A 24,289-nucleotide genomic window follows, 5' to 3' on the forward strand; every position below is an offset into this window, starting at 1 on the left:
AGTTTGATAAAATTAAACTTCACTCCTCAATTTTCCATCCTCTCTGTCAAAAGTGTAAAAAGTGGTCTCCATGGCCCTAACGTTCCCACAAGCTTCTTCTAAATTTCCAGGGCATTTCCACCACTTCCTTGCTCCTGCAAGAGTAAAACGCCACAAGGTTCATGCACATTGTTCAGAGATTAAAATATATACAAATATGTCTCCAAGATTTGTGCATTAATCTATGTTAGGATACTGCTGAATCTCATCAACTTCTGACAAAAATGGAAGATTTGTGCAAGAAAGTAGATTTTCCAAGAAATTGAGGTCCAGTGGTCAGAGATATGTGTGAACTACACCACTAATTTTCATAAATATATATATATATATATATACATATATAATTGTGGATGTAATGCTCTCAAAATCAACTCTATGTTCCACCCAAAGATGAATCTGTGTCCTTGCAAAATACTACAGAGAGGCAAGTTGTTAATTATTCAAGCGTTTGGTCAAACTCTGAAGTTGACTTCCTCTGCAGCCAATACCATTCTTTTGCCCCCCATAAAGTGCAATTTTGCTTTCTAAATGTGAAGTTTATAGCAGGGATTTTATTTTAGAATTCATATATAATATGATAGACTATATTAATTATAATTCGCCATTCTATAGGAGCGTATAAAATGTATACACCTTCTATAAATAAGGCATAGTCATATGTCATGGCTTAATGAATGCAATTATTGATTATGTTAATGAATATAATTCTCCTTTTGATGAATCAAGAAAAAATTATTTACGGTTTTTTCTTAATTAAGTGAATTATGTGAAATTATTTATGAAATACAATTACATAAAAATAAAATTAAAATCGAAGTTTGATAAATTATATAACTCGATATTTGAGTGTATCAGATATTCATAAAACTATAACAGGTTTTGTATAAATGGTCGGTGATCTAATTAAAAACTCATGACGTATCTATTTATATTGTTTAGTAAAAATTGATTTAAATTTATGTGATTAAATGTTTTATTTAGTTAATTCTTTAAATATTATCAATTTACTCTATACGTTTTTATGAATGTTATAAGTATTAATTATTGACTTTAATTTTTTATTTAACCATTTTTAAACCAAAATTTCACATTTTTTGTTTACGCAACTCCACCTAAAATTTTCTATTGTAAATTTGCAAATAAGTAGGTAAAAGTATAATAGGTACTATAAACAAAAAGAAAAGTAAATAGGAAAGCGTGGGCAACTGTAAGTCATGATCAAAGCAAAAAAAAAAAAAAACCAAAGTGGAAACAGGAGTAAGGTTGATGTCTATATTAATATATATAGAATATATAGCGCCTGTCATTCGAAACGAATGACAGCCCTCTGTCATCGTAGCAAGGCTCAAAAAATAAAAGCAAATTCGGGTTTGGAATATATTCCATGAGAGGAAATTGATTTAATATGTATGGATTCACAACGGTGAACTGTGTTAAACGAAATTTAAGGAAGGACTTCCTTCTTGAACTCTTAATACGAAAGTAGAAAACCTTGGAATGTGATTCTCAAGTCTATATTCAACACATTACTTATTAGTCTTAATTTGACTCTTAAAATAATTAAACGTTATTAATTAGTTACTAATTGTTCACGTTTTTTCCCATTTAGGAATGAGGGAACAGTATTTGTGCTAACTGATTAACTAGCTACTCAATTTGACGACACTTTCCATGATTTTCAATATTTTACTTTTCAAGGATGAATTAAAAGTTATTTAATTGTGCTTGATTTAAACACTCTTCTTTATATTTTTTTTTCTTTTTTTTTCATCTTTTATATATAAAAAAGGTAAAAAACCAATCAAAAGTCTGCAAAAATTAAGCACAAGATTCATGGATAGGAGCAATATATCTTCCTAAAAAACTTAAATGTTAGTTGTCGTCCAAAAAGGAAAGAATTTGCATGTTCAATTTCTTCACGAGAAAGAGAGAGATATATTCTATATGATTAAGCTGTTTCTCGGAAGAAATATTAGGAAGGAAATTGGCAACTAGTATTACAATTAGTAATATTGTTTACATGAAATGTTTATGAAGGAATAAATAGTTTATATTAGGGTTTGAAGATGCATAGAAATTTAACAACAACCTTTAGGTGAAGGAAATGAATGAATCAATCCCATACATAGCGAAAGTTCCCTTCTATAACGAACCAATTTCACATTACGTGTATAATATTACAAGAAAGGAAATGGTCTTCCCTTCCTTTCTCTTTGTATACCAAACTCTATCTATCTTCAAGTCCACTACACGTGCTTTCAACATGACTTCCGTCATGCAACTATAAATACATGCAAATTCTGAGCTTTTTTATCACCTTGCAGAGCCATTGTTTACCTTCAAGTTCCAAACCCTCGCTTGCTTTCATTTCTCTAGCCACCTTAATTCTCAAAGATCATATAACCCAAAATGGCTCATCACCAGGAAAGCCCTCCTTTGGTCTCCAAGATTGCCATCATTGGAGCTGGTGTTAGCGGCATCGCGGCTGCTAAACAGCTCTCTCACCATAACCCAGTTGTTTTCGAGGCCTCGGATTCCATAGGAGGGGTCTGGAAAAGTTGTTCCTATAATTCTACTAGACTACAATCTTCTCGTAAGGATTACGAGTTCTCGGATTTTCAATGGCCTAACCGTGATGACCCAAGTTTCCCTTCTCATGTTGAGATATTGGATTACTTGGAATCATATGCTAAGCACTTTGATGTGTTGAAATTTGTCAAGTTCAATTCAAAGGTGGTGGAGGTCCGCTTTGTTGGTGACCGGGAAACAATTGAGCTGACAGGAAAAGCTGGGGAGCATGGAAGTCCAATATTGCCAGGCCATCCTGTTTGGGAGATTGCTGTGCAAACTAATGATTCAGAAAACCTTAAGGTTGTTGCTTTTAATCTTCCTGTTTTTCTTCTTTTCTCGAATATGGGCTTATATCCTCTGATTAAAATGGTTACCAAAAGACATACTACCTGAACTAGCCTGGCTAATAGCAACAGATCAAAAAGAAGAAGAAGAAGAAGAAAGCTAATTGGTAATTGGCCTTTAACATGCATTATTTCAGTCTCAGTAAAGAAAATTATTACCCCTTTGGCGAGAAGAGCAGAAGGAGGATAATGAAAAAGAGGGAATGAAAAATTCAAGTTTCATACCTAACATAAAATATTCCTCGATCAAAGTCCAAGATAACTACATAATGGTCTTCAGCTTTCATGGTGCTGGAAGTTTGATAGTCAAGCCCTCCTATATCCTTGCATTTAAGGAATCAAATAAATTCCGTCAAAAAAGGCTATTCTTTTTAAGGATTATGACTCACTAATTCGTCCTAAAAGATTATTGCAGTATAAGAGTAGTAGGGCATGATACTATCCATATTTTGGTAGGTGCATGCTGATTTACACGTGTACTGTTTTTGCTTTTTCAGTGGTATGCCTTTGAATTTCTCGTTGTTTGCATCGGAAAATATGGGGACATACCCAAAATTCCAAGTTTCCCATCCGACAAAGGCCCTGAGATGTTTCAGGGAAAGGTCCTTCACTCCATTGATTACTGCAAGCTGGACAAGGAAGCCACTTCTCAGCTACTTAAAGGAAAGAAGGTTGTCGTTGTTGGCTACAAAAAATCAGCCATTGATTTAGCTGTGGAGTGCGCGGAAGCAAATCAAGGTAATCGCTTGAAATTACTTAAGCTTGACTATGCCTATTAATCGGAACTTAGAATTAATAATTTTGTTAACTAATGCAACCAAATTAGAAGTAATTCATAATTTCAGATGCATCAAGCATTGTGCATTGCTTTGGGAGGATCAGTTTATCAAGTGATTTATGAAATATTTTCTACAATTTTTGTGATGAAATTATTACTTCTTGTTAGTTAGAGACAGAAATTTCCAGATCAAACACCACCTACCAACCTTTTTCCCTTTGAATGGCATATTGAATTACTTATCATGTGATTATAATGTGAAGGAATATATCAAAATTGAACCGTCTCTTATATATGGAATATTTTTGTATGATGCACGCTAGTCCAAGGATACTGCATGTGGCCTATGTATATAGATCCAATTTCAGTAAGTTATGGGGCAGGTAGGGGCCGTGATTTTCCACGTTGGGAAGGTTGAATTTGCATGGATTTTGTTTTGGTTTAAAAAAAAAAATTGGAGTGGTCAAAGTGTCATACGCATGACCAACAAGAGCATCCCATGTACGTTTGGACGTTAGAACTTCATTTGACTAAAAATGTTTTTCAACGATTCTAAATCATAACTTTAGAATTCCACTATTAGAATTTGGACTTTGAGGAATGAGAACGTGGACGAAGGAAATGAAGAAAAAGGACATGTTCAATTCGTCCTTGGCTTATCTTGGAAATTTTGAAGTTCCTTCATTGGCCACATGCGTACATTTCACATGACAAATAACTTAGGGTTTCGTTAGGTGATTTTGACTTTTGAGAGATATGGGAAAAGGAAATCGAGAAAATATTCAGATTTATTATTATATGCTTATATAATTAATCATAATTGTGGTAATTTTTGCTAATGATGATTTAAATAAAGGGCCAGAAGGGCAAGCATGCACCATGGTGGTAAGGACACTTCACTGGACTGTTCCCCATTATTGGGTCTGGGGTTTGCCTTTCTTCCTGTTCTATTCCACAAGGGCTTCTCAGTTCCTCCATGAAAGGCCTAACCAAAGCATCCTCGGGACCCTCCTTTGCTACCTGTTATCTCCCATGGTGAGTCAACACAATAATTTCTTAAAGCCCTTATTAAGACAACTTTTTCTTTTTCTTTTTCTTTTTTAAATGTTTAGTGCTAAGCTGTATATAGTGATGTTCTTGACAGAGGCGAGGAGTTTCAAAGTTCATCGAGTCCTACTTGCTTTGGAAACTTCCATTACAGAAATATGGATTGAAACCAGACCACCCGTTTGAGGAAGATTACGCATCTTGTCAGATGGCCATCATGCCAGAAAATTTCTTCACCGAGGCTGATAAGGGCAATATTGTTATCAAAAGAGCATCAAAATGGTGGTTCTGGAAAGAAGGAATTGAGTTTGATGACAATACTAAAGTGGACGCCGATGTTGTAATTCTTGCAACTGGTTATGATGGCAAGAAGAAACTCAAATCTATTTTACCAGAGCCTTTCCGTAGTCTGATAGAATATCCTTCTGGGATCATGCCCTTGTATAGGTAATTATTCAAGCACATTGCACCAGAACTGCGTTTCACCAAAAATAACATAAACAAACATTGTTTAGACTAACGTGCCTCATCTTAATTCCTTTTCCAGGGGAACAATCCACCCATTGGTACCGAATATGGCTTTTGTGGGTTACATCGAAAGTGTTTCAAACCTTCACACGTCAGAGCTGCGTAGCATGTGGCTTGCTCGACTAGTCGATGAAAAATTTAAGCTCCCAAGTGTTGAAAATATGCTTGGACAAATATCTAGAGAGATGGAGGTCATGAGGAGGACAACCAGGTTTTACAAAAGGCACTGCATTTCCACTTTTAGCATCAACCACAGTGATGAAATGTGTGAAGAAATGGGATGGAACTCTTGGAGGAAGAAGAGCTGGTTATCAGAAGCATTTAGCCCTTACGGTAGCCAGGATTATGGACAGGAAAACTAAAAATCATGTGGTCATATCATTCATTCTTCCCTAATAAGGGGTTAACTTATGAATATGCTAGTCTGAAAAGAAAAAAATAATAATAAGTGAGAAAAAGTATAAGTAATCATATAAAGTTATTCATTGTCCTTATTAGGACAATAAGTCAAGAGAAGTATTAAGTAACCATAGAAACTCATTCATTGTTCTTATTAGGATTTAGATATTTTCTTGTGTTTTTCTATATCACACTGAAAAAAAAAAATAAGTGAAGAAACATATTCTTACTATGTGTGCAATATATAAAGTTTTAGATCTTATTATAAAAATTGTACAAAAGTCAATGAGAAGACAAAATCTCTCATCTTTCCTTCATTTAATTAACAATCACATTCATATCAGATGTAGGATGTTGAATAAATATCACTATGAGGACATCAAAGCCACACATCTCAGATCCAAAATCTCACACACATCTCACCAGAGCTCACATCCTCATACAGATCCAAAACCTCACCAGAGCAATGTGAAAGCTCACATCGGACACACATCAAGGCCACATATCGGGATGCTGGGTAGCACAATCCCATCCACTCAAATTCTTGATGTCTTCATCAAGGCCACACATTAGATCCACAGATCCAAGATCTCACTAGAATAATGTGAAAGCTCACATTGAACTGGCGCGGCGCAGGCTCTAATACCATTTGTAACGGTACAAGTCCAACCACTGGTCACGTAGCTCTCAAAAACTTAAACTCAAGTTACTAGTAGTAGTAGACTTGAATTGTTATATAAATCTTAATAATCACATTCACATCAGATGTGGGATGTTGGGTATCCCATTTTTAGTACAGAAACTGAATACATTCACCTTATGACAGAACTAATAGCTCAATTCAATTCCTTATGCCAAGATTTATCTTTTGTAGAAGCTGAGTGAGGGCTAATGGGGTTGTGAGTAGTGTTCTCAGAAGGCCAAAAACAATTGTTTCTATGCCAGAGATGAGGCATTCATGCTAGATTTCCTATTAGACTTAACAATATCAAATTATGTTGGTAATTGAACACAGAATTGACATAAAAATTCTCATACCTTGTAAATCCAGGGGACAAGGGTACCTCAATTTCCTAGAACAGAAATGATCAGCTGGTTTACTTATAATGTAGGTCCAAATCCAGCTTACAGCCATAGCAATTAAAACAGAGGAGCTTGAATCATACAAAAGCAAACACTTGTCTAACTCCAAGAACAGATATGCAAGTGTTAGATGGAGGAGAGAACAAAAAGAATTTCTAGAGACGTTTACAAACTTTGAAGTAGTTTTAAGGTTTCATCTATATGCTTCTCGGGCTGAAACTGGTTGTTGTAGATGAGTTGAACCACCCCATTCCTGTCAAGAACATAGGTTTGTCTCCCAGGCAATGCTCCAAACAGATCTGATGGCACTCCCCACTCTTGCCTCACCTTGTTGCCCTCATCACTCAGCAATGTAAATGGAAGTCTGTATTTCTTGGCAAATGCCTGATCAATTAAAAAATTGTTGTCAAGTTAAAGCAATTAGGATGACATTAATTGACAGGTCAAACCTATAATCCCTGGGTGTGATGAAGGACATGGCCACTCCTAGACAGCGGCAAGATTGTATCATAGCATAATTGTAAATGCACAAATCTTACAAGAACCCAAGAGTTCATTTTTCATCAATGATAAAAATGCCATATGAAAATGAGAATGATATCTAAGTATTATCTACTAAGCATTTTCAGCATATCCAGCTGATCGCCTATTTTAATTTCCATACAGACTGTTGGAGACAACAAGACATGAATAAGTATCCTGTACAGAATTATTATTACTCACAATCAAGAATAAGCACCGAGGGGATTTACATGGACAATAGAATTTCTAATTATCACACGCAATGAAGATTTAGCTTCCAGAGTAAGAGGAATTCGTTTCCTCAAGAAAATCTGAAAGGAGTTCATATACATATATATATATTCTGCTCATAACCTCCGGAGAATGCTAAAAGTGGAAGGCCATCAACGTTAAAAGCTTCAAGGTCAAATGTATTCTACAGCAAAATGTTTATGTTTTACCTTGTGTGATGATGTGTCATCACCACTTATCCCAACAACTTCAGCTCCTGCTTTCTTAAACTTTTCATAAGAATCTCGGAAAGCACATGCCTGCAAAAGTATTAATTTCCATCAATCCTTGGGGCTTGCATCACTTATGATTAACAAAATTGAAAATTCACAACCATTTAATCACATGAATGCCACCCAAAATGGGGCAACTAAATTTTGTTGCAAGTTTGCTACAACCCAAAGTAAAGGAATTCAACAATTTAAGAAACAAAGGGTGATTGCAGGTGTAAAGGTAAGATTTCATTACAGAAATCAAGGCTACCAACTTTCTATTATCTCCTGTCTTAATTGGCTTCCACAACAGCTAAAAATAAAAATAAAAATTAAAATAAAAATTAAAGATAAATGTAACAAAGACTTTATAACAGTCACCTGCTTGGTGCAGCCAGGGGTCTCATCAGCAGGGTAGAAATAGACAACCACAGGCTTTCCTTTAAACTTGGAAAGGCTCACATTTTTCCCATCCTGATCTTTCAATGTGAATGATGGAGGTGCTGAACCTTTGTTCACCTGCAAAACCCCAGAGTCATAAGTAAATCACCCATAACAGTAAGCCAATAAACACACAAGGTAAAACAATGTACCTTGGCAGAAATGGAGGTCTTGAAAGAGGAAGAAGAAGGGATTGAAAGAGAAGAAGAGTAAGAGAACTTAAGGCCATAAAACTGAGACTGCGAGGATTTGGAGACAAGTGGGAGAGATTGAGAAACAGAAGACTGAGTTTTGGGAGTGTGAGAAGGGAGTAGAGAAGCGAGAGTACGGTTTGGAAGAGTGAGAGATGTAGCCATTGTTTTGGTTAAGATGAAAGGGGAAGTGCGCTGGTAATAAGAGCAAAGTGTACTTCGGCCGTTGCTTGGTTTTGCATTTTATATTTTTGGAGAGACAGATAAGAGGCTGTTGGTGCCTGGGTGGCTATTGGATCAGAGAGGGGTATGGGAGGAGAAGATGGATGACAGTAGATTTGCACTGCGTGGCCAATTGCTGTCCGCCTGTCCCCAGCCCTCACCCCTCGTACGACCCTTATTACATAGTTATAGGCCTAAGCCTCACCCGCCCTTCTTGACCACCCATTTCTTTACTTCTTTCTACGTCAACCATTGTAATTTCTCTTACGTCTTTGTACTTTGATTAATTTTTCATTGTAATTTTCACGATTTGATTGAATAAAGACATGGTATTTTATTATTATAGGGTGAATGGTATTTTATGTTTTGTATAAAATCTCCACACTTTTTTCTACACTGGGCAACATATGTATGTAAACGGCGTTGAATCGGGCCTAGAGGACGAGCCCATCATTCGACTTTGGTCCAAGGTCCAGTCCTCTGTGGAAGGCAGGCGGAATGCGGGATATGTCGAATCGAAATACTCCCATTATTAACAACCAAACAAAAGAGGGGTTTAGGGTTTGTGGGTAGTCAGCAATGGAGGGATTGCAGAATTTGGTCCGCTCCTTCTCAAAGGACACAAAATTAGGATCTCCTACTTCCTTGCCCGAAATTCCTTACAAGCTTGGCGGAGGAGGAGCTGGAGCTTCTGCCGCTTTGTCCTCTGATGATGCCTCTCGAGTTTTAGTCACCAGACCTCTCAGGTAACTTGTGTTCATTTCAATCAACGTGAACTTTGATGGAAATGCTTCAATTTTTAACATTTTCATTTTCATTTTCTTGTTTTGTTTGGAATTTGCAGGCAAGCGGTCTCGCTGTGGACGTGTTCAAAACTCTGTGCAATTTGCTTCGCTGCTGGAATCGTCGTGGGTTACACACTCAAGCGACGTGTCCGGCGCTGGGCTTCCAGGCTTCTCAAACGATTAAAAGACGATTAATAACATTAACCCCTCAAATCCTGTTAATGTCTTCATTGTAGTTTTGTCTTTTGCAATGGCCATTTTCCTTTCCCCCCGTAGAATTTCAAACAAATTGCAACAAACTGTAACCTCTTCTTGATCCTTAATGATCATTGCTATTTCACAATGTAAGAAAATATTACAAAATTTGCAGTAGACAAAAGTTTTACAATTTGAATGCTATATATTTTACATTTACATCTCAACTCTGGGTATAAATACATGTAATATATATATATATCTTTGAATTTGTAGTTACAAGAAATAACAACAGGAGCAGGTTGGCTTCTATGTATATACATATAAATGCAAGGATCTTTAGAAATATTCCTTGTGGAATTCGAACCGCGTGGATGTCTTGTGGCTCAGCTCTCGTGATAGCTTCTTCAACTCCTTTGCCAACACCGGCATTCCACAATAGAACACTCCTGCAATTTTAACCATCAGATACAATTCCTGTCAAAGCTTTCCTTAAACAAATCTTTTTCCCCTTTTCTAAATGCAGAGGGATGGTCCTAATATGGATAGCATAAAAACAAGATCAAAAGGTTAGAAATTGAGTTGGGTGCTTCTCTTGATTGGTCGGCTAAGCTGTGGACCATTATAGTATTCCATACACATTCGGATAACTTTACTAATCTTCATTTCTTTTACGTTTTCTTCTGTTTATCCAATTAAACGTGACAGCTGTGTGTTGGGCTGAAAGGACATAAGCACTTTAATTTTTTTTTTCCCCTTTGTCATTAGTTGGTTGCGTACAGCCTTGTGAGGCTGTATTTTAAGTACCCATAGTAGGTTGAATTGAATGGGAGCCAATTATGGCCAGCCAGTCTCGTTGGCAGAATCTTTAACTCATATCCCACTCCCACATTTTTTATTTTTTTCAAACAAGTCGTTTGCTTAAACAACAAATAATTATGGGTTTGATTAATACTTTATTTTCCTCTCTTTTGTGGCCAGATATGTATTTACCTACTGTGGCATGAGGATGTTTTGAAGCTATTTTGCTGAAAACTTCTTTCCAGTTAGGCCTTGCGAAGTGTGTCCTCACCTGCATCATCGAATTGGATATCAAAAGGGTCAGTCATTGCTCACGCAAATGATTGGGAATTTTAAATGGTTGTTTGGTAGGAGAGAGAGAGGATGTAAAGAAAATCTATCTTTCAAATTGGGCAATGATATGTGCACATTTCAATTATGTACTCCTATTAAAAACTTTTGTGGAATTTTAACATGATTAAAAACTGATACATAATGAAAATGACTTTTTGGGAGTTTGCTTATTATTATGATCCTTTTTTTAAGTTATGTAGGAAATGAAGATCATACGCGGGTGCCTGATAGGATGTCAACCCCATGTTTAGCATGGTTTAGAGCTTGGACCATCGTAATCAAGGTTGATCTTGCATCCCCTTCTTCGTAGACACTTGTAAGGTAGTTGTGCAGCTCAATCTGACCCTGTTTTTGAGAGTCGAAACAACAAGAGAGAAGAATAAGACATTGCTTTGGGAAGCTTATTCTTGTAATTATAAAAAACACTGGATTTGCTCTAAAGTAGTATATATATGTAGTATTACTTTGTGATCCATTTCTGCAACTTCATCCATTACTCCTTTAAACCATTCAAAGGACCCGGGTTCCCTCGTGACCCAGTAGAAATAAGCATTCCTAGTCCTCTGTGGCTTCTTCTTTCCACCGCTAGTCGAGCTTGAATTGGCTGTGAGATTCGAAGATGCAAGACTGTTCCAGCTGTCGTCTGATCTAGTCATTTCTGTGGTGGAACTCTGTACCATCAAAGCCGCAAATATTATTGAGTGGAAGCAAAAAATACTAATAAATTATGCACAAAACAGTCCTATAGAAAGTGGCTTGTACCATTTGATCTTCTGCTCTTGAATTGTTTAAAAGATCTCTAAGGATGCTTATAAAAGGGGTGGCTCCAATTCCTAGCCCCACAAGGAGCAAAACATCATAATTCCTGTAGTCCTGTGCCGAAGCCCCATATGGACCATCAACAAGCAACTTCGGTTGACTGCATCGGTAAAACATGTTGAGTTAATAATTGAACTTAAACGTAAGAAAGTATCGTTTCCTGCTAATGTAATTACCCATTCTGATCAATATGTCCAGGCTGACCAAATCTAGCTCGACCTATGACAAATGGTGAGTCATTAACATCAGTGAAAACTCGTTTCAATTCTTGCGTCCAGTCTCCTACCGTCCGGATGTGAACGCTGAGACACTCATCTCCTGGTGCTGAAGTAATAGAAAATGGGTGCCTAAAAATGAATCTAGTGTCAGTTCAATGCGCAATAAAGTACAAATAAATTTCCAAAATTTTGATAGTTAAGACATCAAGCAATGTAAAGGCCATTAAGATTAGAGGAAGCAGGATATCCATCAAAATCACACGTACCATTCAAATGGGGAGATTGATGGGCAATGTAGGAATATGTACTGCCCACTTTTATACTTGAATCCCGGTGGCTTTGACATGACTATGCTGAAGACATTTCCTGGTAGTACTGAAACCTGCGGATGTTAAAGAAACCTTCTAAACTCACAAAAATGAAGCTAAGAAAACTGCATTCTTTTTTGTTTCCTCAAAACATGAATCTCTCAGAAAACATGAATATCATTTTGCGACAAAGTTTAGCTGAATAGAATAGTAAAGAAAAGAACTTAATCATATTACCTTAAATATTTTTACTGAAGAATGTTCTGATCTACACGTTCTTACACTACGCTCCCCTATGTAAAGCAACAATGGAACAGAGATGTACATCCATGTCTGCATCGCCAACATAGTTAGGACTTGGCATGTAGTTTTCTGTCATTCTCATAGAACTATGATCCTAGAGTTCTTACCGATCTCTGAGACCACTTGTGGGCCAAGAACAAGAATGTTCCGTGGATTACTAGCAAAACGTAGACAAGACCAAGAAGATGATGAGAATACCAGAATGCATTGAAGCCTGTCAATCTGTTGAAGGGTGCAGGGAGTCTCAATACATTTCTGCGGAAGTGACTTGTTGCCAATATAAATGCAATGGCCATGAAAATCACCATAGAAATCCCCGTCACGCCCAGAACACCAGTCAAAAGCTCTAAATATGTTGGTCTTTTGCCATGACTGAAGTCAGAGGCTATGAGAGCAAATTTTTCTGGAGAAGAGCGCGTGAGCCGGATAAAATCGCATGACAAGTGGCTTCCTGCATGAACTAAGACTCCAATGGCTATAGCACAGGCAATTATCTGTGAAATTGAGGGAGAAAAAATTTGTTAAAATAAGTTAGTGAGTGCGTTAACAAAGTCCACTAAATAGCCCCTCCTCACCTTGTGGAAATTGATGTTGTCATCAAAAGGAACAAAGAACCTTGCTTTAGTGGACCGAAGCCAAGTCAAAGTGTTTCGACAAACTGGTAAAAGAATTAGAGCCATGTTGAGCTTGAGAGTCTCGGCAGCTCCTTTGGCAGTGCACAAGCAATATCCCATAACTTGGAATGCTGCCCTGTTTTTATATTGCATGAATTTCCAGGCAAAAAGGGTAGCCATTGCCATCATCCAAAGCAACAAAATCCATTCCCTTCGCCAGTTTTCTAGCATCAAGCACCGGAGTGCGAAGCACACTCTTCGGAGCATGTTTTTGGGCCTGGCGGAACTTATGTTCTGACTCCAGGCAGCACTTGCGGCGCTAAGTGGCCTGCTGTAGTTCATATAATTGTCTCTTTGTAGAAGAAGCGTTTCCAACTGCCATAACTGAAACGGACCCAAATTGACACATAAGTCTTACTTTATTTTCTTATCCGAGAATATAAATTTGTGAAACGATAATGAATTAGTAATTGCAATCAACTTGAACTAAACATCTGAAATAATCAAAACTTGAACTTGACATTTATGATTACCTCAATGTACCCAAAATTCTCGGGATCCAATTCTTCCATGATCAGTGAGGCATATTCTTCAGCTTGTTCTTTCAGCTTGGATAGCTTGTTGGCTGAAGCACTAAGCATTATAAGCTGTGTTTTGAAAAATAATCAAATAAATGAGAAACAAATTAGATAATGACATTGTAGGTCGACAGAGAATAAAAAATACCAAATAAAACATAAATAATACATGTTCATTAATCATATTTTCTTGGGAGTAATTCCAATTAGTGCTTGGGTAGATTGTCCACTCAAATTAAAAAATAAATAAATACTAATCATTTGATAATGATACATAAGTAAGAAAATAAAATGAAAGTTACCTCCTGTACTTCTTCCCTTGTGACTCTTCCATCCTCGTTGCTGTCAGCCCTGCAAAATTTTGATCAACTAAATAATCCAATTGCAGCCCAAAAAAATAAAAAACACCCAGCAACACATTAATCAACAAGAATACTAATAAATTAAAGTAAATTAAACTTAAATATCAGATCTTGTCCGCTTCCCGCGAAACATAAACCGTAAAGTTACTAGCAGCCTCGTCAAGTCGTCAACCGGGCCATAGGCCATCAGCCTCTTATGTAGCGGATAAAATTAGGTGCTCAAGTAACTACGCAAAATTACTGCTCTCAACCAATCAATTCAAATCACTCAGCCGGATTTCCGCAGATCAAACTCTCGGTCGCCGTTGCTTTTGTAGAAAAACTCATTCTTCCAAGAAAAAGTAAACAGCGTCAAGACCGTTGAGAGAGAAAAGGAGTAAGAAAGAGCACTAACATGTCAAAGAAAATCTGAAGACGCGCGTCAAAACTCTGGTCTGAAATCTGTAACCAGAAATCATGAAGCTCATCTTTTGTTATTTTCCCGATTCTCTGTCTCCTTCTTCTTGCTAACGCATCGAATATCCCAACCGCGAACTCCTTCGAATCCACCATCCCTACGTCCGATAAAAAGAAGAAAAAATAATTCAAATTTCCTTCCTTATTTTCTTAGTTGCCAAACAAAGTACGAGAGTAGGAACCTATGCAATCACCGAAATCTTCTCTAGCAAGCAACCCGTCCTTAGCCAACGACTCGAACCTGGACTCGACCCGTCTCCACATTTCTTCTGCGTCATTTGCAACGGTCGTTTTACTAATAAACCTGAGCCCTCTCAACGCACGTTGAGCACTCGATTTCGTCCGTTGAAGCTTAGCCTTGATTCTCCTCTCGTCACGCGCCGTAATCCTACGGTCCTGATCATTCTCCGCCGATGATGAAGCTCTCGATGATGACCCCGACTTTAACCACGCGAACTTCCTCCGAATCCTCGACGTCGCCGAAAGACTCCTCCCTAAAATCCCAGAAGAAGCCGTTACGCTGGTGGCTTCCTTCTGGTCCGTAATAGGCGGAGTACTCGGCGTCACGCTGCAAAACACAATGGAGTCGTTCTCGAGCTCAAGCGTGACTTCGACCAGGTCTTGCTGGTTATTCCTCTGCAAATCGCTTAGAAAAATCGGCAACATTGCTCCACCAACGCCGTAGTCATCTGCAGAGAGATCTTCGAGGTCATCCGGTAAGTCAAATGACCGGCTGTAATTTGAAAGCTTCGAACTGCTCCTTCCAAACGAGTGAAACGACGCCGGCGACTTCATTAATCCTGTGCGTCCTCTTTCTCCAAAACTTCGAACTCTCTTTATTTTCTTTTAACAACTCTGTAACGGTGCTAATTTTTTTCCCTAATGTTTATGTTATTTTTTCTTTTTGTTTAGTGTATATTTTTTTTCTTCTGATGCAATTGGGGGAGAGGATTATTAATAAAAACAAGACAAACACTTCCCAACCGATCACTTAGCACGATTTCAACGCTTCGGAGATTAGTCGTGCTTATTTCAGAGTAGTTGAGGTTTTGCCAAACAAATTCTTGAAAAATATTATTCCCCTACTAATAATAAATAATAATTTATATTTATAAATAACCAAAGGCGAAGGAGGAGGAGAATAAATCAGAGTTGGGACTACTTACATAAATTAATGAAAGGCAAACAAATGAAGAGGTTCTTAGTTGATGAGGTCAATGTGGGAGGTGGGAGTTTGGAATATATATATATATATATATATGAATACATAGTACGGTATAAAGAAAATGTTTTTCTTTTTCTTTCTTTCTTGGTTGGCGATTTTCTTATCAAGTTTATGATCGCCTACCCTGCTTTTAGGAGCGGCGGTCTTTATATTTTCTAAATTTGTTGCCTTTCGGATTCATTTGAGATTTTAATAAGGGAAAAGAAAAAAGAAACAGTGATTTATAAGCATTTTTTCACTGTTTTAATTTTTGGGTTGAAATGGAAAAGTCAGGGTTTAGAAAGTGACAATGTGGTGATTGGTGAGAGAGAAAATCTGAAAGTTTGCATGCGAGTAAATATATATATATATATATACTATTCTGTGATTTGGATGCTTTTAGCATGGTCAAAATCGTGTGAATTTCTTCCCAGTTGTTTAGCTGCTCCCTGCAGAATCATACGAATTATACCTGGTTATGGGCAAAAGGAAGAAAATTTCAGTTTGATCTAACAACGAAAACTTTCCAATTCTCCCAATTCTTTGCCAAGTGAATTTCTTTTGTTTTTGGCAGGTGTATGGTATTAGTTGCAATCAGCATGTAAACCAAGGAATTTTCTGGTGAGTTTTTTTTTTTTTTTTGGTGGTCTGCATGAAAAATTATGAACCATAATCACAGCTGTTAATATATCAAGAACAAGATTTAATAATATAATTGATGTAGTTGTCATGTTCGTGTCGCCCACTTTCTGGTATATCAACCCTGTCTGTGAAGCTACCATTTCAATACAGGAATGAGAAAGCTGTTTCTCTTTCTCCATTGCCGAACATTAAATTAAGAGTTTTCTGACCACAAGCGTCAAAACTATGGCTAGAACACGCCACTGCCTTGATTAGCTTCCTCTCCACCCATGCTTCCATTATTCACCATTGGAAACGTTTCTTTGTCTAACACACACTAGAAATTAAAAGGAAAAGTAGATAGAATTCTGCTCAGCATCTCTGTGTAAAAGCCAATGTCGAATGTCTGCTACCAAATATTGAGTTCTATCTTTACTAGTACTAGCTAGAACCGCTAATTTAAAGCATGTTGGTAAAGGTAAAGTTATCATCTCCTGAAACATACATTTCCTTAACATATAGGCTTTCTGACTTTTCCATAACTTATGTTTGCATATTGGGTCACCAAAAACATTATTAAAAAGATAACCATATCTCTTCTTCAAATAAAAACTAAAATTAATTTACATTCTAATCTCCCCATGTATAACACTGCATAAACAATATTTTGGTTTCTATATTTTATTCTAAGGGTGTCTATAAAAAAATTGGCTAATGCAGACCATATAATAGTATGGATTTTGACATGAAAGACATGAAGTTGGTAGGAAATAGCAAGATTTGTCAAAACCTATTAAATTAAAGAAAAAAAAGAAGGTTGGAAATAAGCTTATTGGAAGGTAACAAAGAACTGTTTGATCGTAAGCCCTTCTAGAAGGCCTGCAAACATTTGCAGTACAATTGAAAGTATAGCCCTCTTCTTATCTATAATTGTGTACTTTACAACTTTAACGTTCAAAAAGAAAAGTTCCATGCTTGAGTTCTTTTGCTGCACCCACAATTCATTTCACGTACTTTGCCTTCACTGCAGCATCATTAAATCGTGTGAATTTTGCAGTTCCTTTTTTTTTTTGTGTTGAATTAATGGTTGTTGCATTCAATGTGTGTTCAAGCTACGGCTTGTTGCATTTGCACTGGAAGTTGAGTAGTCATATCAATTACATAGTATTTTCATGCCTATCTAGCAGAATCTGACCTCTTTGTTCAAACCCTTTGATTCTTCTGCTAGCTGCTTGATATATCTCAGAAATACTACATGTTTTACAGTAAAATATTTCCTATGTTAATCTGTCTTACGGATATTGGCCTCTTTTACCTCAGAACGTGTTTTCACAATATCCATAATTGCATATACCAAAAAAGAAAAAATTCTGAATTTGGAAGTTAAAGTGAAAGCGAAATTGGATGTTGTCCACGTCCCTGTACGGCTTGCTTAAATAATAAGTTAGAAAAAAAATATGTACTCTCTAAAGGGGAAAACAAAAGTACAAAAACTTGATATGTAGATAGATCAAAGGTGCATCTAGTACAAATGGCATCATGCAGTTTGCTTCATCATACAGTAGTTGAGATGTAAAATTCACGCGTCTCGGTTCTAGATTAAGAAACATTTAAATTGAATTAGCCTAAGTAGTGATAGTTTTATGATGGGTTTAACAGGAGTTCAGCATCTGCATCATATATAAATGTTACCACTGCAGTCACTGTTATAACATAAGTCTCTTTAAATTGACAATTACAGAAAAAGTAGTTCTATGCTCTCATTTGACGTTCCTTTTTCAGTTATGCATATTCACAGACCTTAGCAAAAGGTAATAAATTATTAAGTGACTTATTACCTTGCTCTCTTTAATTATTCAACCCATAAGTCATAAGTATCCTTTGCCTAAGTGCTTATTTTCTGGTGATTGGGTTCAACATTTGACAATTGGTGTTGTTACAAAAGGAAAATTGAAAAGAGAAATTAATAGCAAATTGGTTGGGATTTGGTATCTTTCCCTGTAGTTTGTGGTTCTTTCTAGTTTCTATTTACCAACTTTTTTTTTTCTTTCCCCTCCCCCTTTCCGATAGTTGCCCAGGCTCTAAACTCTTGCGTTACCTGAAAGCCACAGCCGACGGGCACCTTTGTCGTTTCCTATACAGAAAGAGCGTGGCGATTCCATTATTGAAAGGCAAAACTCAACTAACTCCCTTTGACTTTTGTACACTATTCTGTTAAAAAACCAATGAAGCTGAAGCAAAAGAAAATTAATAATACTACTGTACTAATGGATGGATGAGTTGGAACATTTCTTTATCTTTTCTCAGTTTTTTAATTTCCTTAACTTTTCGTTTCAATTCGTTACAAATTTGTGTCTTTATTTACACAAGGAGATTGGAATAGGTATTATGCATTTACTATTCAATCAAATTCTTGAATATATTCACAAATTAAAAAAAAAAAAAGGCAAACAGGGTTTAAATGTGTCTTGGGGAAGCTCAGTAGATTCTATTTGTTAAATTCAGTGACGCAATAATCATTCAAGGGTCTATTCCTTGGAGGCAGCAAAACAAAGGAATGACAACATCGAAATCTAAATGATGAGAGCCCCCTGATGCCACCAATAAATACAAGGAAAGAGTCAAATAGCAAATGGCAGTGCAACAACTCAGTTCCCAATTCACATTAGCCAGTTTACGGATAGGATGATCATTGCACAACAAATTCCAATGCTCATTCTCAGATGCTCAACAGTCAATAGACTAGAAACATTTTACAATGTAAAATTTTCTGCAAAGAAATAATTCCATCTTCGAGAATAAGGTTTCAGGTTTTTAGGTAAACAATTTTACAAACCCCTTTATTTGTACTACTCCGTACCAACTGATAGTTATTAACAAAGGCGAGATTTCTTAAGGAGCAATCGGCCCATTTAGGTGGAACCTACCAATCAAACTAGAAATCACAAGGGAATATGTCAATCACATTGCAGTCCATCAAATTGGATTTAGATAATGATGCATTTAGGGGGCCCGACAAGGGATCCAAGCAGGCTATCAAACGACAGCAACACCAGATCTGCCCAACATCTACTGTATGACATGCGTTTATCGCACACTCTTTTTCATCAAACTCTTCACCATGAAGTAAAATTGCCTGAGAGGTGCATGCACCGACTCCCAGTGCTTCATTTGTTTCTCAATACCCAACCCATTTGTTTCTATGTTTCAATCTAAACTTGCCAAACAATTAAGCAATATAGAATTAGCTAGCATTTAGCTCATACCACAGACTTAAAACTTCTAGAGGCCTAATGTCCCGGGGCACTACCAACCAGAACATCAGTTTAAGGCAGAAACTAGGACACCGGATTGAACTCATGAACTTTAATACATCAGTCATGATTTTCAGAAGATTAACCATACTTCAATTATAATTTATCAGCTGCCACCACATAGTTATAGTTGCGTAGGACCTGTCAGACTGACATTAATCTCGAGTTTTCCGTGTCTGTATTCATAAAAATATGGAACAAAGTGTGGTCAATGGAACCTTAATATTATTTGATCTATAGAATCAACTTCACAAAGGGATTATTGGGAATTTATTAAGTAATAATTAATACAAAAAAATCACTTGAGGATAATAGATGCTCGTCGATCCAACACAATAGAGAAGCTACAAAACTGGATGACTGGATCCTCTTCGCTCAATGAAACAGGGTTTGGTGTAGTATCGTTCTAGTGGGGTTTTGGAACATACCCATCAACAGCAAAGTTTCGAGTGGCAGCAGGGATTGCTAAACGAATTCCATCGAGTTCCGGCCTGGCAATTATTTGACAACCCAGCCGAGACCTGAAAAGTTAAAAAACGTGACAATCCATTTAGATTAAAATGCAAAAAAATTTGTCTAGCGGATATAAAATGTAAGGACTCACGTTTCTGTAAGCCCAAATGCCAGGTCCAACATATCATTCTCCTCATCAGTTGGATCTTCTAATTTATTATACTGCTCCATGTCCTAGCAAAAGGGTCAACACTTAGTCCCTAATAACTCGGTTAAAAGAATATTTGAAATTACCATAAACCAGTAAACAGCATTTTTGATAACATATAACGCTATTAACATACCATCACTATGACATGGCAAGTCGAACAAGCAAGTGAACCCTCACATGCTCCTGAAACAACAGTACAAGCAAACATTAAATTTCAGCAATGAACTATAAATTAATTGGCCCAAGTAATTAACCCATCTGTTTGTGTTACCAAAACATGTAAACTGAATTTGTATCACAAAAAAAAAAAAGGAGGTTCTAAAATCACATTATGTTCTATGTTATTGCTAAAGCATCCTTCATGTGAGCAGAATGTGTTTAAGACAGATATATCATTATAAAAGAACTTTGAGTATATGAATTAGTCCAAGAAGATTTTGGATCCAAGGAGCGCTACACAATTATTGGACGAACAATGAATCATGTTCCTTGCCTTCTAGTTCTATATCATTTTCATGGGCTGCTTCCAGAATAGACATTCCAATAGGCACCCGAACATGCATTTCTTCTCCATCCTTTAAAACAAATGTGACAGATATCCTGCCACAGACGACAATATAGTGTGATCAAAATGACAACAAAAATCAATTTTAAATTATACGTATAAAGCCATTATGTGTTTAAAGAACAGTGCTGGGGCATGTAAAATCCATGCTTTTCAAAGTCATTGAATGCCATAAATTGCAATCTGCATCTGCCACCTATTAAAAGTGTGAGAGCCACACAGTGCAGAGATGGAGAGTATCCAGAAAACCACACCCACAAAATCCAGAACTAATTAAAGGCAGATGCATACACAGATACAAGTCCTTCTGTTAAAACGTGCTGGTGCGGTGGATGCTACCCTATGCATAGCTCAGCTGAGACATTAATTGACCACCAACATTCAAGCTTGCTTGAAGCATGTTAAAATATGTGAAAACAATATCGAGTCTTGCCAAAGAAATGCTTTTCCTAGGAGAATCAGTTTAGAATAACTTTAACTGACACTGAAGCATGCATCATCATCTCTCCAAGAAGTTCTAAATCAAAATTAGGTTTGTGTATTTCTTCTTTCATATTTTTGTGTGCGTCGGTGTACTAAAAAAAAAAAAAGAGAGTTGAGGATTTGATAATCTAAATAATTCACCAATGCAAGAAGGTTAGGACTAAGTAAAAGATGTGCAACTTCATCCAACAGTCATTAACACCATGCTGTTACAATTTTATTTAAAGAACTCACGTTTCTTTCTGTTCATCCCCTCCCTCAGAAGCATTGTTGGAAGCTGATGTAGAAAAATCATGATGCTTTTGAAATATGGCACCTTGAAAGGCTCTAGTTTCTGGCAGTAATTCAAGCTGTCCAAAAAAATTGAAAAAAGAGAAAAAGATAATGGGAAAATAAGCTTATAATTAGCTCAAAACATAACCATTTTTTCTGTTTTGGATAAATAGTAAAAACTGAAATCTGTTTCTTCAATTCTGTCCAGTGTAATATCAACTATAAGTCTATACGTATATCGTGCTTCAATGTTTATACCAATACCAACCTCAATTTATCTAAAGTTGTTTTCTAATTATTCTGGCAACTATTGTTGCCTCCAACTTATTACCATTCAGAACTCATCAAACGTTTGCTTGTGTGCTTATCATATTTTCTCACACAACTTTCATCCAAGTTTTAGTCATATTTCCTATACCTCTACAGATCCCAAAGTTGTCAGTATAAGTAACATTTATCAAATTATTCCATTCCCTAAGTAAACAAAACAACTGCAACACTATGTTCTTTCTGTAGATATGATAAGAGGTCATTACTGTCCGCAGCAGAATCACCCTAATAAAAAGCAGGGAAAGGATTAATCATATCACTATCTCATTGACTAGTCTAGATGTTTCACCTAATATTGGGTAACATAGCTAACTGCTGATAAAGAGACTAATATCTTTCCTTATCACAACTAAAACTTCTCCATAAACTGCTATCTTTTCCAGTTGCATTCAATTAAACTCCACCATTCCATACAGAGTAATGCATATCATAAGCACGAGATTAACATAGAACTATGCCAAGAACAACCAAATGTGAGGGTTAACCACCGCCCATGCCTTAGGCTACTTTCTCTCAGTGACTCAAAAGAGATAGAAAATGAAATATACGAAAATAAACATCACTGACCAGGGAGCGCTGGTATCGCCCGCAAGGCCTTTGTCTATATCTTGTTCTAGATGTGTACGTATATCCGCCTGTCAAAAAGAATGCAATTTGAAGTAAAGTTAGTAGATAAAGATCATATCATACAAATCATGCATTATTAAGAATCTGTAAAATATATTAGTTCATACAAAGCAAAACATAGCAAAGTAACCCAAAATTGAAAATAGACGCATACCTCGTGAAAGCTCTTTGGCAACACGAAATCCAAGTCTAGAAAGCCTAGAAACTAGCATAATTTGAGGCAGAAAAACAACCCCTGTTTAAAGGGGAAAAGAAGATATGCCTTAGAACTTAAACTACAAGTCTTCAACAAACATATCAAATTCCGAAAGGGCTTGCTCCAAAAGCGAATTAATAAATAAAGTTCAACTGGGTATTCAGCTATGCTGCTGCTTACTGATTTAGACAAATATTTAATCTCCGGAATGTGAAATAACGACAATATAAAGTGAGCAAGTGACAAACTTTGAAATAATAATAATAATAAAAATATATACCTTTTGCAACGCGATGAACGGAGGGGATTGGGAACGGGTCGGGTCCAATCGGTGCTGTTAGATTTTAAGACGAGAGCCCCAACTTGAAGTGTTTGAAAGAAAAGGGTCGCCGCCAACGAAGGCAGTTGGCGTGAGGTTAGATGAATTTTGAGGCCTAATAAGCGTCTTTTGAATAATATACGCCGCAGAGAGAGAAGAAGTGTTTTGAGGAAGAAATGTAGGGGACTTAGGAGACTGCTCGAGACCAAACCCAACTTTGATACGGGATTATAAAAACAAAAAAAAAAAACCGAGAGAGAGAGATTATGGAGATGCGGGGGATCGAACCCCGTGCCTCTCGCATGCAAAGCGAGCGCTCTACCATGTGAGCTACATCCCCACGTTGGGTTCCATCGGAAAATAATCCTTATTAAATTAAAAATTTGTCAAAGGCCGACAGCTAAAATGCCCGTGAGCATCTGACCAACTTTGATAGGCATAGGCATTTGCCACTTTTTAGGGTCAAAAGGCCAGCCCTGCTTAAAAGTACTACTAAGTCACTGCCTTGCCTTCTCCCCAGGGAAACAATCAACTTTGAAGGTTGTTGATAATAAAGGCTTTTTACACCAAAATTTTTGATCTATTAACAGATATTTATTTTTTTGAGAAGTAACAAATATTCTTTAACCAACAAGTAAGTAGCTAATGTAAAAATAAAAAATTGCCTAATTTAAATATTTAATTTTAAGTTTTTAAAGATTATGGAGTCGTCCTTGTCTAAGTTAAGAAAGGAAATAAAAAAAGAAATTTGACTAATTTTTCTATTAATGAATTATGAAAGTTGAAAGCGAATTTATTTATTTTTTTAAACAAAAAGGCTTGATAAACCCAATCCAGTTGTTTGTGGTTGTGGCATATGATTTCTCTTATGCCACGGCCCATGTGAGACCTGTAATCACAACTACGCAAATTTGTTAGACAACACATGCAAGCGAACCACCCCCTTCTTCTATTCTTCACTTAATTAACAAAATTCAGACTTGAAATCAATAAATTTCAACGTAAAACGTTAATCCCTCTTGAGGGCCTACGGAGATTGAGCGAAGCACGTGCATCCAAAGCTAAAAGGCAACCAAATGAAAGCAAAGTTGGCGTAGTTGTGGTGACACGTCATCAAAAGTGGAGCTAATCCACCGCTATAACTGCGTCTTTTCTTTTTCTTTTAATCTTTTCAGATCTCTCCCTCACTCCACGCAATTAAGCAAAAACAAAATCCATCTCTTTTTCTTTCTTTTGTTTTTATTAATTAAAGATAATAATAAGTAATTTGGTTT

At 36.6% G+C, this 24,289-nt stretch overlaps 5 protein-coding genes and 1 non-coding gene across 8 annotated transcripts; 2 read left to right on the forward strand and 4 right to left on the reverse strand.

Annotated features, from left to right (window-relative positions):
- The first annotated feature begins 2,377 nt into the window (after positions 1-2,377).
- FMO1 (flavin-dependent monooxygenase 1) lies at positions 2,378-5,939 on the forward strand. The gene is made up of 5 exons (XM_021421377.1): positions 2,378-2,910; positions 3,452-3,692; positions 4,589-4,767; positions 4,877-5,226; positions 5,327-5,939. The coding sequence occupies exons 1-5, from the start codon at positions 2,449-2,451 to the stop codon at positions 5,667-5,669; spliced, it is 1,575 nt and encodes a 524-aa protein (XP_021277052.1). The 5' UTR covers positions 2,378-2,448; the 3' UTR covers positions 5,670-5,939.
- A 784-nt stretch (positions 5,940-6,723) lies between these two features.
- On the reverse strand, positions 6,724-8,792 carry PRXQ (Thioredoxin superfamily protein). The gene is made up of 4 exons (XM_021421220.2): positions 8,387-8,792; positions 8,175-8,312; positions 7,752-7,841; positions 6,724-7,173 (listed from the first exon to the last, which is right to left on the reverse strand). Exons 1-4 carry the CDS (start codon positions 8,588-8,590, stop codon positions 6,955-6,957), a joined length of 651 nt encoding a protein of 216 aa, XP_021276895.1. The 5' UTR covers positions 8,591-8,792; the 3' UTR covers positions 6,724-6,954.
- A 244-nt stretch (positions 8,793-9,036) lies between these two features.
- Positions 9,037-9,846, forward strand: LOC110410354 (uncharacterized). The gene is made up of 2 exons (XM_021420002.2): positions 9,037-9,393; positions 9,492-9,846. Exons 1-2 carry the CDS (start codon positions 9,227-9,229, stop codon positions 9,625-9,627), a joined length of 303 nt encoding a protein of 100 aa, XP_021275677.1. The 5' UTR covers positions 9,037-9,226; the 3' UTR covers positions 9,628-9,846.
- LOC110410353 (Riboflavin synthase-like superfamily protein) lies at positions 9,742-15,627 on the reverse strand. Of its 3 annotated transcripts, none has more exons than XM_021420000.2 (14): positions 14,614-15,627; positions 14,358-14,517; positions 13,904-13,952; positions 13,557-13,670; positions 12,985-13,407; positions 12,517-12,903; positions 12,344-12,439; positions 12,065-12,180; positions 11,757-11,927; positions 11,524-11,680; positions 11,226-11,432; positions 10,978-11,106; positions 10,621-10,699; positions 9,742-10,076 (listed from the first exon to the last, which is right to left on the reverse strand). In XM_021420000.2, exons 1-14 carry the CDS (start codon positions 15,212-15,214, stop codon positions 9,967-9,969), a joined length of 2,799 nt encoding a protein of 932 aa, XP_021275675.1. In that variant the 5' UTR covers positions 15,215-15,627; the 3' UTR covers positions 9,742-9,966. The 3 variants fall into 3 exon arrangements, with proteins under 3 accessions (XP_021275675.1, XP_021275676.1, XP_021275673.1); XM_021420001.2 differs by having other exon boundaries at positions 10,625-10,699; positions 14,602-15,627; XM_021419998.2 differs by having other exon boundaries at positions 14,602-15,626.
- A 4,081-nt stretch (positions 15,628-19,708) lies between these two features.
- On the reverse strand, positions 19,709-23,223 carry LOC110410871 (adrenodoxin-like protein 2, mitochondrial). The gene is made up of 8 exons (XM_021420778.2): positions 22,977-23,223; positions 22,655-22,735; positions 22,441-22,508; positions 21,505-21,620; positions 20,716-20,822; positions 20,356-20,405; positions 20,163-20,245; positions 19,709-20,079 (listed from the first exon to the last, which is right to left on the reverse strand). The coding sequence occupies exons 2-8, from the start codon at positions 22,710-22,712 to the stop codon at positions 19,965-19,967; spliced, it is 597 nt and encodes a 198-aa protein (XP_021276453.1). The 5' UTR covers positions 22,713-22,735; positions 22,977-23,223; the 3' UTR covers positions 19,709-19,964.
- A 59-nt stretch (positions 23,224-23,282) lies between these two features.
- Positions 23,283-23,355, reverse strand: TRNAA-UGC (transfer RNA alanine (anticodon UGC)). Its single transcript has one exon. It is a non-coding gene; the product is annotated as a tRNA-Ala (tRNA).
- Between the last annotated feature and the right edge of the window lie 934 nt (positions 23,356-24,289).

Source organism: Theobroma umbraticum, unplaced genomic scaffold, assembly GCF_002168275.2.
Source record: "Theobroma umbraticum cultivar Fairchild unplaced genomic scaffold, ASM216827v3 scaffold_56.0, whole genome shotgun sequence".
Lineage (NCBI taxonomy): Eukaryota > Viridiplantae > Streptophyta > Magnoliopsida > Malvales > Malvaceae > Theobroma > Theobroma umbraticum.

What these genes read in the sequence shown, in the direction of transcription:
- LOC110410353 (XM_021419998.2), bottom strand. Translation starts at nt 15,214, where the DNA reads ATGAAGTCGCCGGCGTCGTTTCACTCGTTTGGAAGGAGCAGTTCGAAG. An exon ending in CTTCAGTAAAAATATTTAAG is followed by an intron (nt 12,181 to 12,343) that starts GTAATATGATTA and finishes TAACATCCGCAG; the next exon opens with GTTTCAGTACTACCAGGAAA. An exon ending in TCAATCTCCCCATTTGAATG is followed by an intron (nt 11,928 to 12,064) that starts GTACGTGTGATT and finishes ATTCATTTTTAG; the next exon opens with GCACCCATTTTCTATTACTT.
- PRXQ (XM_021421220.2), bottom strand. Translation starts at nt 8,590, where the DNA reads ATGGCTACATCTCTCACTCTTCCAAACCGTACTCTCGCTTCTCTACTC. An exon ending in CCCCTGGCTGCACCAAGCAG is followed by an intron (nt 7,842 to 8,174) that starts GTGACTGTTATA and finishes ATACTTTTGCAG; the next exon opens with GCATGTGCTTTCCGAGATTC. An exon ending in ATGACACATCATCACACAAG is followed by an intron (nt 7,174 to 7,751) that starts GTAAAACATAAA and finishes TTAATTGATCAG; the next exon opens with GCATTTGCCAAGAAATACAG.
- FMO1 (XM_021421377.1), top strand. Translation starts at nt 2,449, where the DNA reads ATGGCTCATCACCAGGAAAGCCCTCCTTTGGTCTCCAAGATTGCCATC. An exon ending in GTGCGCGGAAGCAAATCAAG is followed by an intron (nt 3,693 to 4,588) that starts GTAATCGCTTGA and finishes ATTTAAATAAAG; the next exon opens with GGCCAGAAGGGCAAGCATGC. An exon ending in GCTACCTGTTATCTCCCATG is followed by an intron (nt 4,768 to 4,876) that starts GTGAGTCAACAC and finishes TGTTCTTGACAG; the next exon opens with AGGCGAGGAGTTTCAAAGTT.
- LOC110410354 (XM_021420002.2), top strand. Translation starts at nt 9,227, where the DNA reads ATGGAGGGATTGCAGAATTTGGTCCGCTCCTTCTCAAAGGACACAAAA. An exon ending in TTAGTCACCAGACCTCTCAG is followed by an intron (nt 9,394 to 9,491) that starts GTAACTTGTGTT and finishes TGGAATTTGCAG; the next exon opens with GCAAGCGGTCTCGCTGTGGA.
- LOC110410871 (XM_021420778.2), bottom strand. Translation starts at nt 22,712, where the DNA reads ATGCTAGTTTCTAGGCTTTCTAGACTTGGATTTCGTGTTGCCAAAGAG. An exon ending in TGCCAAAGAGCTTTCACGAG is followed by an intron (nt 22,509 to 22,654) that starts GTATGCGTCTAT and finishes TCTTTTTGACAG; the next exon opens with GCGGATATACGTACACATCT. An exon ending in GCATTTGGGCTTACAGAAAC is followed by an intron (nt 20,080 to 20,162) that starts GTGAGTCCTTAC and finishes TTAACTTTTCAG; the next exon opens with GTCTCGGCTGGGTTGTCAAA.